At 63.2% G+C, this 14,961-nt stretch overlaps 1 protein-coding gene across 12 annotated transcripts in view; it reads right to left on the bottom strand.

Annotated features, from left to right (window-relative positions):
• Positions 1–10,782: 10,782 nt before the first annotated feature.
• The window catches only part of ATP9B (ATPase phospholipid transporting 9B (putative)), a 216,509-nt gene continuing 212,330 nt past the window's right edge, over positions 10,783–14,961 (bottom strand). For 8 of the 12 annotated variants that reach the window (XM_033837856.2, XM_019937250.3, XM_033837862.2 and 5 more), the window contains 3 exons: positions 14,460–14,517; positions 13,591–13,794; positions 10,783–11,322 (listed from right to left, as the gene is read on the bottom strand). In XM_033837856.2, the coding sequence (XP_033693747.1) occupies positions 11,186–11,322; positions 13,591–13,794; positions 14,460–14,517 (399 nt within the window). In that variant the 3' untranslated portion in view covers positions 10,783–11,185. Of the gene's footprint in view, positions 11,323–11,651; positions 12,407–12,536; positions 13,504–13,590; positions 13,795–14,459; positions 14,518–14,961 lie in introns of those variants that run through there. The other 4 variants (XM_033837863.2, XM_073790837.1, XR_012325486.1 and 1 more) reach the window with 3 other exon arrangements.

Raw genomic sequence — 14,961 nt, 5'->3', positions numbered from 1 at the left:
GTGTGCTTTCAACCTGAAGAACGTCCTTTACTTCTCGTAAAAGGTGGATCTGCCAGCAGCCACTTCTCAGTTTTTGTGTATCTGGGAAGATCTTCATTTCAGCCTCATTTTTGAAAGACAGCTTTGCTGAGTATGGGATCCTTGGTTGACAGTTTCTTTGTTTCCTTTGAGCACTTGGGATGTGTCAGCCACTGCCTTCCGGCCTGCGGTGTCTCTGCGGAAGGCCAGTCTCATTTGGAGGCAGTCCTACCGGGGGCCCCTTGAAGGGACCGCACTCTCCTCTTGCTGCTCTCAGGATGTTCTCCTCGCTGTGGTTCTCAGCGCCTTCACTGTGATGCAGGTCTCTCCTGGCGTGGAACCACCCTCACAAGCGGGGGCGAGGGCTCTGGGGCTCCCGGCATTCTCAAGGTACAGCCTCCGTTCCACTGCAGGAGTGGGGGCTGCGTGGGAGCAGGTGTCCCTCTTCCCAGCCGCACTCCCCGGGGACTCAGCCCACGGGACCAGGGCGCCCCGCGTTGGTGGCTGCAGCCTCTAGACTGGAGCCCCCTCCTCGCTGAGCTGGGACGCTGGGGGAGTCTCGGTTCAAATACCAAAGACTCTCCTTTTTAAAGCAGTTTCCGTAGATTTTCTTGAATAGATGTTTCTTTTGCCATTTTGTCCTTAGGAGCATTTGCAGAGGCTTTGAATGGTTGTTTTCTTTTAGATGATTTTCTGCGTTTTCACTATGAAGCAGGTCAGCTGAGCTCATGCTTGCAGTGCAGAAGTTGACGTGGCGTCTGCATTGCAGCCCCGCGCGGCACCCAGGGGAGCCGTCATCGAGGCCTTCAGCTCGTGGGCTGTGGTGAGGGTTAAAGGAGGCCCTGCCCGCTTTCCTCGGTGACCAGCCCCCAGCCGCTCAACGAACGTGATGAACATCTCAGAGCCAGAGTGTCCTGGGCCGGATTGCATCTTCCAAGGAGGCGCTGGAGCCCTGACCCCTGGTACCCGTGAGTGGACCGAACGTGGAAACAGGGTCCTTGCAGATGGGATCAGTGAAGAGGAGGTCATTACGTGGCCTGACCCAACGTGGCCGTCATCCTCATGAGAGAGAAGGTGATGGGGCAGCGACACGGGAGTGCCCCTGAGGACGCCAGCACTACCGGCCCCTGGGAGAGGCAGGAGGACCCTGCCCTGGAGCCTAGGAGGGAGCGCGGCCCTGCCGGTGCCCTGACCCTGCACTTCCGGGGCTGTGAGAGAATATTGTTCTGTCAGTTTGAGGCCCCAGTTCGTGGTACTTTGCTCGGCGGCTCCAGGGAACAAACTCAAAGGCTGGGTGGTGTGTGTTTCCTTCCGGGAGCCCGGCTGACGGCCCGCTGGGGGCCCTCCTGACCCACTGCCGGGCTGGTGGCCGTGGTGCCACCCCAGGCCCCTCTTCTCCCCACGGTACCCCCGTCAGGCAACTTCCCCCCGGGGACCCCTCCGTGTGGGCCGTGGGCTGCCCTGCTCCCCTTGGGACTCAGCTCCTGGGGGCCGTGGGGGGGTGGGCCCCCGGCTCTGAGGCCCCCCCGGTAGCCGTGCCCACTGGGCCCGCGAGGAAGGCACGGCCGCAGGCGGATTCCTGGGCGGTTTGATCACCTGGACCCAGAGGCACCTGAAAGCCCAACTCCGGGTTCCTCACGAGGGGAGGAGACCCCTCTCCTCTCTCGCTGCCTCCGTCTATTCTGCTGTGGGGTTCGGCCTCAGCTAGAACCCCAGGACACACAGGAGCCGCCGCTGGCACCCGGGCTCTGCCCCTGCCCTGCAAGGCCCGAGAGGGACCGGCAGCTTCGGAGGCGGATGCAGACGGATGGGTGAGGGCGGAGGCTGCGAGCGCCCCGCTGAGCAGAGTCCTCGAGCTTCACGTCGGCTCTGTTGGGAAACCTGCCGGAGCTCCCCCTGCCCTGAGCCCCGGGCGGCTGCCTCGCGCCCTCCCTGCCAGCCTCAGGCCAGCTGCGGGCTTGGTGAGCCCTGTCCTTTATTTCTGAGAAGTCGGAGGACGTGCGGAAGAGAAGGGCACTCAGCTCCCCTGTTTGGCCGTCGCGGCGTCTGCTCTGGCCACCGACCTGGCCGGAGGGGACTAGGTTCCACCTCTTGTTTCTGGCGAGTGTCGGGGTCTGCATCTGGGAGCTCACAATGCTTTCCTTTTGTGAAAGAGTAAGAGGAATAATAGTAACAGTTTTCTGGCGGCAAATTTGCTAAATTAGGCAGCAACCCAGGGCGCGCCGCTTTTACCCCAGCCTTAGACGGGGAGGCTGCCGAGTCCCTGTCTCTGCGGTGCAGTTTTCGGGGGTGGGTGCACAGGCCAGCCGCCCCTCCCGGGCCCAGGGCTCCGACCCCGCGGCGAGGTGGAATCTGCCCATGGCTTGGGGCTGCCGGGCTTCCCAAACTATTTTTAAAGTGTCTTTGGTTCAATAAAGCTCTAAACAAGTTCTGCCAGCCACTTTTTCCATTAATTTCTAAACCGGAGTGAATTTCAAGGGACATTTAATCCACGTGCTTCTGATTCATTTACACTCAGCTCGCTGCGATGCCGTGTTGAGCTGTTTGATTCTGAAGCACAGGCGGCTTTCTACAAGCCTGCTTGGCCTTTTTTCCTTCTTGGAAACAGGAAGTGGCATCTTGCCAGCGTGTAAATGGACGCGATCCCTCAGTGACGATGCTGTTTCAAACCCACACCCAAGAGCCTGGGGCTGTCGCAGGGCCCTGGGCTGCTGGGTCCCCAGGCGGGTGGGGGAATGGGGCTGACACCCCCGCACAGCCCTCTGGCTGTCCCCCATTTGGGCCTCAGGTACCCAGACAGCAAGAGAGCCTGTACTGTGCTTGTCTCTTTAAAACTTGTGTCAATACTCATAACAGAAATTTACCATCTTAACCATTTTTAGTGTACAGTTCACTGGCGTTAAGTACCTTCACACTGTCACCAGCATCCGTCTCCAGAGCCTTCTCATCTTCCCAAACTGACACTCGGTCTCCGAGAGCCTCCGCTCCCGCCCTTCCCCACCGTCGCTCTGTCTGACTTCGCCTGCTTAGCCCAGGCCCCTCGTGTAAGTGGAATCACACAGGATTCGTCCTTTCGGGACGGCTTATTTCACTCAGCATCATGTCCTCAAGGTCCAGGCGGGCTGTACCAGGGTGAGAGTTTCCTCCCCTTCGAGGCTGAATCAGATTCTGTCGTGCGCAGGGGCCACGTTGTCCTCCGTGCTCGTCCGTGGACGGGTGTTTGGGTCGTGTCCACCTTTCAGCGGTGGGAGCGGTGCTGGCCTGACCGTGGGTGCGGACTCCCCGAGACCCTGCCTTCGGTCTCTGGGCGACACGCCCAGACGTGGGGTTTCTGGACCCTACGGTGCTCCTGAGTTGGGCTCTTCGAGGGACCAGTGGCCTGTGCTTGGTTTGTACGTGGCATCGCGGTGGCCGCTCTGGACAGGTTCTCAACAACTTCCCTCCGGGGGTCTGCGCTCCGGTGAGACCTCCAGGCTGGTGGCCAGACCTCGGCAGCGCCTGGGGCAGCAGGGAGGGCGGCGGGGGGCCTCCAGGCCAGGCACCTGGGGTGCAGTCAGCTCCAGGCTGGAGGTGCTCCAAAGAAGACACAGCGCCCGTCCCAGTGCAGGTGGAGAACCAAGGCCTCTGGGGCCCAAGGACAAAGGGCGTGGCCACAGCCTCGCGGGCTCTGGGCCTGGGGGAGCAAAGAAATAACCCGGGGGTTCTCTCGTCCCCATCAGGAGTGGCTCTATGGCTGGGCCCCCCTCTGTCTCCCTGTCTCTGTCCCTCCCTCGTCATCGTTGTTGGTTTTTTTTTCAATTTATTTTTTATTTATATTATTTTTATTTTTGGCTGCGTTGGGTCTCTGTTGCTGCGCGTGGGCTTTTCTCTAGTTGTGGCGAGCGGGGGCTACTTTTTGTTGTGGTGCGTGGGCTTCTCATTGCGGTGGCTTCTCTTGTTGCGGAGCACGGGCTCTAGGTGCGCAGGCTCAGTAGTTGTGGCTCACGGGCTCTAGGTGTGCAGGCTTCAGTAGTTGCGGCTCGCAGGCTGTAAAGCACAGGCTCAGCAGTTGTGGCGCACAGGCTCAGCAGTTGTGGCTCACGGGCTTAGTTGCTCCGCGGCATGTGGGATCCTCCCAGACCAGGGCTCGAACCCGTGTCCCCTGTGTTGGCAGGCGGATTCCTAACCACTGCGCCGCCAGGGAAGCCCCCGTCACTGCTCTTTAATGATGAACGTAGCCGTGCTCTCGGCTGTGGTCCTCACAGGGTGTCCTCCTGATCTGGTCACGCTGGGCACCAGGCTGCCGGGTGGGCTGGGCCTTGGTTGCCCTACTGGGCAGTGTGACGGGGCCCTTGATGGCCCCTGTGTCCCGGGCGAGGGCTCTGCAGCCGAGTGGCTCACCCACCAGCCTGGGGGATACGGTTGCTGAAATGGCTACAGGTTCCCACCAGGCTCACCAGCTGGGTGTCCACCCGCCGTCCACCTTCCCCAGTTTCCTCCTGAGGACCCACGTGGGTGCCCCGAGCTGGAGGCTCCGGAAGCAGGGTCCCTGGGCCGAGGGCAGCACGTCCTGCAGACCGCTAGGGCCACGTGCTGGGGTGGGAGGGTGGGGAGCCCCCAGGGAGGGTTAGCAACGCTGGCCACGCCTGGCATCCCTCACATCCTGGTGGCCTGTCACCCTGCGAGCACTGCGTCTGGATCCAACCAGCCTGAGCCTGGCCCCGGGTCCCGGCACCGGGCAGCCGCTGCGCCCGTCACCTTCCGCGCCCCCCGTGGGCTCCACCCCCGGGCCCACCCCTCCAGCCTGCACCGGGAGACCCGGCTCGGCCGCCAGCTGCCCGAACCCCGACCCGCACGGCACACGGAGCTCGGCTTGCCCGGGTCACCTGCCTCCTTCTTGCTGCCATTTCAGCTTCTTCTCATTTTGTCACAAATTGGGGGGATGGTCGGGGGCAGAGAGAACTCCTGAGGGGCGGGGTGGCATCAGTCCGAATGTTGCAGCGATTTCAGGGGGGCGGGATCCACAGCCCTGCATGTGTGCCCACGTGGGGTGGCAGGCGGTGGGCAGGAGGGTCCCCGGCACCCCCAGGACGCCCTGCTGCTAGGAGGTGGCCCCCCTCAGGTCGCGGGGGGAGCTCCTCACCCCTGCCGAGGGGCTCCCGCCACAGGCTTCACGCCCAGAGGCGGCGGGGGGTGGGACGGCCAGCTGGGGACCTCACAGCCCCGCCGTCAGCACGGGCTCCAGGCGGCCGGGCAGTGGGACCTCAGGGCTGGGCCGAGGACACAGGGTGGCCGGGGAGTGGGAGGTTTGCCCCGGAGCCCCCCAGGCTCCCAGGGTCCTCGGCACCGGGGCGGTGGCGTCTGAACCAAGGGGCCCATCCAGTCTGCTGGGCACGCGCGCCTCACATCCCGCCAAGTGGGGCCTGGAAGTGGGAGCGCTGAGCTCGAGCTGGTGGCCGCGTGGGACGCACCCACCACCTGTGGGCCATCACCTCCGTCAGGAAGCTGGCGGCTCTTCCCGAGTGGCCTCGGCACCGTGACAGTGACGCAGCCTCACGACCTTCGGGGACTGAAAACCACAGATCCTTAGAGAGAAACAGGAGCTGCTCCGAGGACATCAGTGAGACGTGTGGCTGGAGGGTGACGAAGGTGTCCCTCCTCCAGGACCTCCTCGGGACCTGCCGCAGGGCAGGTGCTCAGGCCGGGCCCGGGGCGGGCAGGTAAACGCGACAGTTGCTGGTTCCTCTGTTCTGTGGTTTCGGATGAGCGTGGAACTTACCAGCTGGAGCGGGGGCCTCACGCAGGCTCATGGGCCAGGAGGCTGCACGCCGAGCTGGGAGACGTCGCCCCATTCGGGCTGTGGGTCTGGGGGCGCAGCGGCCTTCCTCTCCTGTTTGAGGAAAACAGTAAGAAGGATAGCACCCCTTGTCCTGGGGCGAGACCCAAAGTCGTCGTCACGGCAACAGCCTCCAGACGCCCAGAGGACCCCCGCTCCCCTCGGAGCGACAGTCAGGGCCACTCAGGACGGGAGGACGTCGGGACTGAGGGGACGTCCCACAGTGCAGCTCACCTGTGTGTGGACGGTACCCCCGGCAGTTGTGCCCAGAAGCCCCCAGCTTTACAGAAACCCCCGGCGGCTCCCGGGAGCCAACAGGTTAAAGGCCGAGGCTCCACTCAGCCACGCAGGCGTCTGACTTTTCTCAAGATCCAGCTCCTCGGGGTCGGGTGGCAGGGCTGGGTGCCCGGCACAGTGTGGCCGCGAGGGCGCAGCCCGCACCTTGGCACCTGATTCCATCACAGACTAAAACCGTCTCTGTGCCTGGCTGGCGATTTCTCTGCACCTTCGGGTCAGGAAGAGACTGGACCCCTTGAATGATATCAAGTCACTCCGAGTCAACACTGCTGAGGTGTCCCGCACCCGCTGCAGGTCACCCGGGATCGCAGGACTTGGGAGGAGTCTTTGCAGATGGGCTCGGTCACGATGAGGCTGTCCCGGAGCGAGGCCCCACCCACTGGGCGGCGTCGTCAGAGAACCCGGGGCTTTGGACACAGACACGCGGGGGGTGGCGGGGCTGAGGGCGCGGGCACAGGTCGGCGGAGCGCCGCGGCCACAGCCAGGAGCGCAGCAGGCCAGGCGGGGAGAGGCAGGCGGGGCCCCTGAGCCTGGGAGGGAGGGCGGCCCTGGACACCGTCTCACGCCGACTCCCGGCCTCCAGAACCGAGGGGGTGAACCTCCGTCCTTCCACCTGGCTGGCGGTGCTTTGTCTGGGGGCCCCTTCCCAGGACGTTGGGGGTCGCGGCTGGGACGACGGCCCCTCGGGCTCTGCTGAGGGCATCGTGTCGAGTGAACACGGAAGGGGCTCTGCTGGGCTGCGGGGGGCGAGGGGGCCCGTCCGCGCCCGGGAACCGGGAGCCCCTCCCGCAGGGCCCTGTGTAGTGGTAGCCTGGCGTCCCCCGCGCCGCTCCCCTGCCGGTTCTGGCCTTTTCTTCATCCTTTGCACAGGTCGTGTCTGATCGTCGGCCCAGAGGGTCCAAAGTTCTGCCCAGGCCTCAGCCCGGCGCCTTCTGGCCGCGAATCCGGCTCTGCCTCCGGAACTGACTGGCCACCCCGCCAGGTGGACAGACATGGAGCTCCAGGAGGCCCGAGGAGGGGCCCAGATGGATGACCGATGCGGGCGCCGGCTGCCACGTGTCCCGGGGCGGCCCGCGGTGGGCGGAGCCTCCTGCGACCCTGGGGGCCCGGTAGCAGCCACGTCACGCCCGTCCCCCGGGGCTCAGAGCCGTCCACGGTGTCCCTCCCGCCCCCCCGCGGCCGGCAGAGGGGACGGGAGAGGCAGGCGGGGGCCGTCCACGTCCACAAGTGCCCTCAAGGCGCCCCTGCCGCGCGCTAGGCCTGGCGTCTGCGGCCTCCCGGCCTCCCTGAGCCGTGAGGGCCCCGGGACCCCGAAAGCGGCGCGGGGACGGGCTGCGGCTGCAGCTGCGGAGCCCAGGCGGCCAGTTCCGGGAAGAGCCTTGGAAAAGGGCACCGGGGCTGAAGCGGGGCTGTTCTCTGGTTTTAAAAATTGGGAAAATCCTGCAGCTCAGGCAGGACTGTTTTCAGACCTCGGTCCTCCTGGGCCCCGCGGTTCCGCTCAGCCGTCGTCTCCGAGGCCCAAGGCCCCAGAGCCTTCCGGGCCCACCGGGAGCCCCCCTCCACTGGGACGGGGGCAGGAGCCGCGGGGCCGCTGGCGGGGTCTCCCCGGGAGGACGGAGGGAGGTGCCGCCTGGGCTTTACTATGAGGAGGTACCCCGGGCCCCACGCAGGCAGAGTGGACGCCGCGCGGACACAAACGCCCGGGTGAAGGCAGGTTCTTCAAGGCGACGAACCCCGGCCCCTCAGGGAATCACACTTTCTGGGCTCGGCTGTTCCAGCCCAAGGAGACGCCCGGAGCCTAAGAGCCCAGGCATCAGCCTGGACCCTGCGGGCCGTGGGCGGCATTTCTTAGCTTCCAGCGCCGCCTGCTGGAATCTCCCGGAATTACAGCTGCTCCCCAGGGCGCGGTGGCCGAGGCGTTTCCTGTTTATCGGAGCCCAGCCAGGCGGCCGGAGCTCGGCTGAGCAGGGCCCGCTGGGCCCCAAAGTGCCCGGCGACTGCGGGATCGCAGGGGAGCAGCCACCGCACCCCCCTCCTGAGGACACAAACCGATACGACCTGCCCGCCGTGCCCCGGGCCCGTCCCAGCCCTGCCCAGAAGCTCGGGGCGCGGGCTCCCCGCCCAGCTCCCCACGGCTGGGAGAGAGGGCCACGAGGAACCTTCCCGACCGGAGGGCTCAGACCAGGATTTACTGGGAAGTCGGGGAGCCCAGCACGGTCCTCCTCGCATGGACAGCCAGCTTCCCGAGTCTAAATCATTCCAAGATAAAGAGCTTTCAGGAGAGAACATGCAGGAAGGTCCCGTCCAGGTGTGGACCCGCCCAGCAGCGCCCCAGGGTCCCGCCTGTTTGGGGGACACAGGATTGTTTCCTGAGCGAGGGGCTGGGCTGTGTTGAGGGGCTTGGGGCTGCTGGCCTGACTGGGGACCTGGCCGTGGGACCAAGTGGCAGTGAAGGACCCTCCCCCTCCCCGAGGCCGAGGCGTGTCTGGGATCGAGGACACGCCAGGCCCGTCCTCTGGCCACGGTGTCCCCAGGCGGCCCGCGTGCAGGAAGCGGGGGTGTGGTCGCGGTGGCTGCAGGGGAACACAGCCTGACCCTGTGCCCGAGAGCCCCGGAGTCCCCGCCCAGCCCTTACCTGCACGGGGTGGGGATGCTGCCATGGGCCAGGTGGGGAATCCCTTAAACCTCCCCAAGCCTCAGTCTCCGCATCCCTCATTGTCTGTCCGGCGCTGTCCTGGGATGGGTCAAGGCCGGGGGCGCCAGGGCACTGAGTCACCAGGGCAGTGACCTCCCCCCCCAAGGCGTGGCCTGGTAGGCCAAGTGGACAGACCGAGGCCGCGTCCAGGGGGATGATGCTGGGTTCGAGCGGGTGACCCCTTCCCAGGGCCCGGGCTGGGCCTCTCGCGCGTTCTGGGGTACTCAGAGCCTGAGGGGGTGGAGGGGCCCCAGCTCTGTTCGAGGTCGTGCCCTTGGGCCATCTGGGGTTCTGGTGGGACGGGGTGACAAGACAGCAAGCCCTGACCCAGTCCCTGGTCCGCAGAGCACAGGGGCCTTTCCAGGGCCTCTTGGTGGAGCGAGGGAGGGGGCCCAGCAGGAGGGCTCCCAGGGACCCCCGGACAGGACGTGGGGACACGCCTGCACCCACGTGGCTCAGGGGACGGGCTTGAGGTGCAGGGAGCTCCGGCCACCCTCCCACGGGGCGGGGGGTGCACTCCTTGGTGGGGGGGTCCCTGAGCCCTCCCACAGCAGGAGGTCCAGCAGGGCCCGGGCAGGCGACGCAGGCCGTCCCAGCTGGAAGGAGCAGAGGCCACTTCCGCAGCCCACACCCCCGTCCCCCGGGGCGCCACCGGGCGAGTTCACAGGCTCGGCGGACACAGTGCAGCCCTGACTCAGAGACACTGATGACGGTCACGAGTCTGGAATAGGACGGGGCCACCTCCAGGGGCTGCGGAAGAGCCGTTCACCCCCCACCCACCCCCTCATCCCTCCACTCGCCCCTCCACTCGTCATCCACCTGCCCACCCTTCCTCCACTTGTCCATCTGACCCCCCCCATCCGTCTACGTCACACAGTAATGGGGGCCAGTGGCGTCTAGGCTCTTGGGGACACGGTGGTGGAGACTGGGCCCTCCTCACACCCACCGTGCCCTCCCTCCGTCACCAGCGGTCCCCACACGCAGGTACAAACTACAGACCGGACCTGGGCTCTCAGGGAGAACGCCCGCCCGCCCGCCGCTGCGTCGGCTTCACATCCTCTGAAGGGCGCACCTACCGGCCTGCAAACAGCCCCTGCCTCCTGGTCGCCTGCGTCCTGTCACCCCTTCCCTCACGGCCGGCCGCGGCCGTGCTCACTCTGCACGAGGGCCTTCCAGCCCCTTCCACCCCCAGGCGCCCCCTCCTGGCCCCTCCAAGGCAGGGAGCCCGTCCACCTGCCTCAGGCCTCGTAGGTGAGCGCCCAACCCCTGGTGAGACGTCCAGGATTTCTCAGGGCACGTCGCTGGCACAGCCCATGAGCCCGCCTCGCCTGTCCCCTTTCAGCCCCTCCGGCCTCCCCCAGGTCCCCCTTGGGTCCTGAGCACAAGCTCCTCCCTTGGCCCCAGATCCCTGCAAACCCGCAGCTCTGCGAGGAGCTGAAACAGCGACGCCCGGTGGGCAGGGGAGGACTGGCCACCTGGGAGGTGCTGGTGGGACAGTCTGAGCAGCTCTGGGCATCACCCCTCCTCCTCTGGGACCCAGCCCTGGGGGCCTCGGGCACACCGAGGGTCCCGGCACACCGCTCAGACCCCGGGCAGCTCCCAGCGGTGGAGCCGCTGCCCGCCCAGAAGTGCCCCTTGAACAAAAGAACTCGGCTGTTCAGGGAAGCGTTTTTCCAGCCCAGCATCAGTGAGGCGCTGCGCCCACAGCCGGGGGGGCCCAGGCGGCCGGAGCCAGGCGCTAACGAGGTGTGCAGTTGTGTGATTTCACAAATGTCGAAAGGATGGGAACTCAGAAACGGGCTTGACTAACAGCAGAGCCTCGGGACGTACCTGAGTTGCTGCTGTGGACTTAGGGGCAAATGCTCCGCCCTGCGCCACTTGGCTGCCGTGGGCGCCGCCGGGACCAGCGTGGCCCGCGGGAGGGGCAGGCGGGGAGGGAGCGGCACAGACACGGGCCTTTACAGCATCGAGACTTTATTCTGGTTAAGCGGGGAGGCTTTCCGTATTGTAACATCAAAGAAAGAATTTGAATGTTAGGAAACTGCAGGACGTTAAGCGGCCTTTCATTTCAGTTCTCAGAACAGCAGACAAAGATGGACGCTTTACAGGAGCAGTGAAATCGTTAGGCCGCATTTTCAACATAAAGTCAAGCTGGTTCGACATGGAAATTAAACTTGGAGAAACAATAAAAAGGGAAGGAAAGGAAATCCGGCCGCGGCACGACTGTCTGCGGAGCCCCACCCTGGCCCCCTCCCGGGCCCTTCCTGCCTCACGCCCTCTCTCGGCAGCCGCCGCCGCGCACCCTGCATCACGGAAACGGGCCCGAAGGTGCCGGAACCTTCCGTGGCAGGTGCGTGGCCCTAGGAGGAGAGCTTGGAGTAGCTGGGAGGGGACAGCTTCCGCTTCAAGTACTTCAGGACGTAGAGAGGAAGACAGCTGACCACCGTGATCGCGGACACTTTCCACACGAAGGTCACGGTCATGATGAAAGGAACATCTGTGGGAGAGAAATCCGGGAACGGGTGTCAGAGGCGCCCAGGGCGCCCAGGGGCGGGGCTCGTGGAGCCTCGGGGTCTGGCTTCCAGCACTGCTTTCCCTGCACACCACGGGCAGGGGCTCCTCTAACAGGAGGCGCAAAGCCCCAGCTGCGCAGGGCCGGTGCTGCACGGCCCGCGGGCTCGGTCCAGAGGCAGCCTGGGGCCGGCTCAGACCGTCCGGGCTCACCTGCGTCGTCCTGAGGACAGGCGACCCTGGGCGTCGGGGCCTTGGGGCCGCTGGCAGAGCTGTCCCCGTGAGCCCACCTCCCGTGCCCCTCCGTCCTGCCACCACAGGGTGGTGTCCCCAGGGTTAACGGCGGTTCTAATCCTTGCGGGTGAAGAGCCGTGTGAGAGCCCGACGGGCGGCCGATCCTAGGACAGCCATCCCTGGAGACTGTCGTCGGAAGTGGGACGAAGCAGCCTGGTAGGCGCATGGCCGCTGAGGCCCAGAAAAGGGCAGGGAAACCCCGGGTCTGCATGCAGGGCACACGGGGTCCCAGGCTGTGTTTAAGCACATTGTAGAAAACCCGGGAAGTGTTTTCCAGGGGTCCAATCACTAAAAATTCACGGCAAAATGTTGCCGGGACGACGCACGGTCGCCTGACGGACTCGGGTGCTCATCGGCGGACGCAGGACACCCAGCACCGTCGCCTCTTATGAGCCGCAGAACCCCGACGGGGCCCAGGGCCTCCCGCGCTGTCGCCAGGTGGGAGGAGCCCACAGCAAACGCCACGAAGAGGGGAGGCGGGGCTCTTTATCAGTCGAGCCTCTGGAGTGACGGCGTTCTGCTAAGTTTCTGCAGTCTTGAAGGACGCGGTAGCGTCAACGACCGGAGAAGGCTGCACGAGACACCTGCCTGTGTCTGCTTCACACGGGGCCCCGGGCGGCCCTGCTGCTGGTGTCCCGGCTGTAGCTTCTGTTTTGTGCTCTGTGCACACAGGCTGGGAGAAGGAGCTGCGGGCCCAGGACACGCCCGAGAAGAAGCCAACACCGCTCCGTCCCAGAGTGTCAACTCGCGTTCACACAGGAAAGCAAACGTCCATTCTCAAAACAAAGTAACCAAGATATTGTAATTTGAAAATAACCACTTATGTGCCATGGCTATTTTTTTGGTGAATGTTTCTTTTAATGCAAAAACACGAATCTGTAATAGTTTTCCTATGTGCGTACTCACCATTGAGTAGATACTTGGATGTGAATTCGCCCGGCTTCTGCTGTTACGATGGAACTCGTTTTGCTTCTCTACCATCTATAATACGCTAGAGTTATGGACGGGGCACACAGTTCATGAACTCCCGCTGTTGGAACTTGCCTGAACACTCATTTTGTAATTTATAGCTCTGCTGTGAAGGATGGAGATATTTTCACAATACGTGAAAAGTGATGTACCATCACTTTTCACCAAAAATAACTTTGTGGTCCGTTGCTCTCCTCCACTTCACAGAAATATGAGGCTCTCATCTTTCATCCCAGTGAAGTCTGCTCGTCCCAAGTCGCTGGTGTTAGGAACAGGAAGTAGATGCCGACTTGTGACTTCAAGGGTCAGGGCTCTGCCTTAGATGAGTTTTCCGACGGTGGCGAGTGAAGAGCTGGGTTTGATGAGGCGCGTCAGGTGAGGCGAGATCAGAGCGCCGGCCGTGGACGGGAAGCGGGAGTCTTGGAGAGGGACTGGGGACGGCCGTGGGAACGCACCCAGAGCGGCTCAACCCTCCCCCAGGGCCACGTTGGGTGACCCCCCTCCCCCCCCCCAGACCCGCCCTCCCTCCCACTCCAGCCAGCGCTCACACCCAGCAAGCAGCCCCCCTCCTCAGGGCCCTGCTGGTAACGGGGGCGGGCGAGAAGGGGGCAGGGGCGCAGCGACCCGGGCCACGTGCCGCCTGCAGGTTCTGACGCCGCTCGGGACCGAGGCAGCTGGGCCCCGTGGCTCCGGGGAAGGAGGGCGGGCGGCGCCAGGCCCCATCCTGGAAGCCCTCTTCCCTGCAGCCTCAGCGGCCTCCGTCAGGAAAAGGGACAAACAATACAGCTCTTGTGGGGAGAACTCGGCACGACTTCACGTATTGTTGCAAGGGGTTTAATCTTTCCACAGAAATAAGCTCTGTGTTGTGAAGCTGTCTGATGTGGGTTTTATTACGATCTGCAATCTAAGATAACGTATTAGAAGCAACAAAGAAAACGTTTAAAAACCAGTAAGAGACAGCTATTCAGAAAAGAAGTCTAAAGCAACTTACCAAAATATTGATTTAGAAAAGCGAGCGAGGCCACGTAGCAGCCGAGGCTGAGCAGCTCGGCGACCGCCATCAGCCAGTGCCACGTCCGGACGGTCAGGGCCACCATCAGAAGCTCCGTGAGGACGAGGGCCGTGAAGGAGATGGCCACCACGTGCACAAACTCGGACTCGAAAAGCACCAGGGCCCCAAACATGAGGATGCCGCCTGCAAAACAGCCGGGGTACGCGGTGTGGCTTTGGACACGACGACCCTCCTACTCGGGTCGGCCGCTCCGTTACTGTATGAGGGGCGAGAGCCGCTGACACTGACAGACACGGGCTGTGCACACCCGCACCCAGTGATCCGTGTAAACTCTGGACCGGGGACAAAGTGAGACGTGGATTCTGGCAGTGTGGGGGGGAGCCGTGCCTGCGCGCCGGTTAGCAGCTGCGCGCTGGCTGCCGCCTTCCGGGGCCGCCTGCTAGCCACTCCCACAGGCTCCCGTTTGTCTGGGACACCAAGCGGGGGCAGCTGGTGACTGCGGACTTCCTAATTCATATTTCTCGAAGTCCGGCTATCATGCCAAGAAAGAAAGCCATTGCGGGGCATAGGCAGCGTGGTAAGTGCTGATTAAATTTTTCTGGATTGTCTTTTATTTAAAAACAGGTCAGTTTTTAGGTGACCTGCACCAGTAAAAACGCCAACCCCCGCTGCGTTGTGAAGAGGCCTGCGGGACCAGCTGCTGGGGTATCGATTCACAAGATAAACTGAAAGCAATATTCAACTGCTGATGAAATGTTAAGCTTTTGGAACTTAACTGGGAGGTGAAAACAATATTGCCCATAGAAAACAAAAAAGCTTCAGTGCAGGAGAAGGCGGGTCCGTCTTACCTTGGTAAATACTGATTAAAACCCAGACGAGGAAGGTCTTACAGGATAAGGATCTTCCCTAGGGTAGACAGTGGGGCAGTTTAGTTAACAGAGCAGAACACACGTTTTTAAGTAGCTGTGTGCGGGTGACTTGTCAAGACCCCAGGCCCCCAGCCCAACCCACGTACCGATCCAGCCACCGTCCTCCTCCCGCGCACCCGGGCCGCCCGCCCCGCTCCGCTTATGGTAAAGGGGTGAGCCGTCTCCTGTTTGACCTCTGGTGACCTTAAGCCACGGCTCTCCATTCCCGGGCTTCCTAGTGACCCAGGAGTCGACGTGTATAAAACAAACATTGAAACGCACTATTCTGCATAGTAAAAACAATTTCCCTTTATTTCTTCTTTACTTCTTGGGAACAAATCTTCCTATATCTACTTCTTAGTTTCCTTAGGTGACAAAGGACGGTCTATCACACCTGAAGTCAGAATTTAGGCCCTGAGGTCCTTTCTGGAAAAGATGCCAT

This window comes from Tursiops truncatus, chromosome 13 (genome assembly GCF_011762595.2).
Source record: "Tursiops truncatus isolate mTurTru1 chromosome 13, mTurTru1.mat.Y, whole genome shotgun sequence".
Classification (NCBI taxonomy): Eukaryota; Metazoa; Chordata; class Mammalia; order Artiodactyla; family Delphinidae; genus Tursiops; species Tursiops truncatus.
The sequence above is the reverse complement of the archived record's forward strand: the minus strand, read 5'-3'. Positions and strand labels throughout refer to the sequence as shown.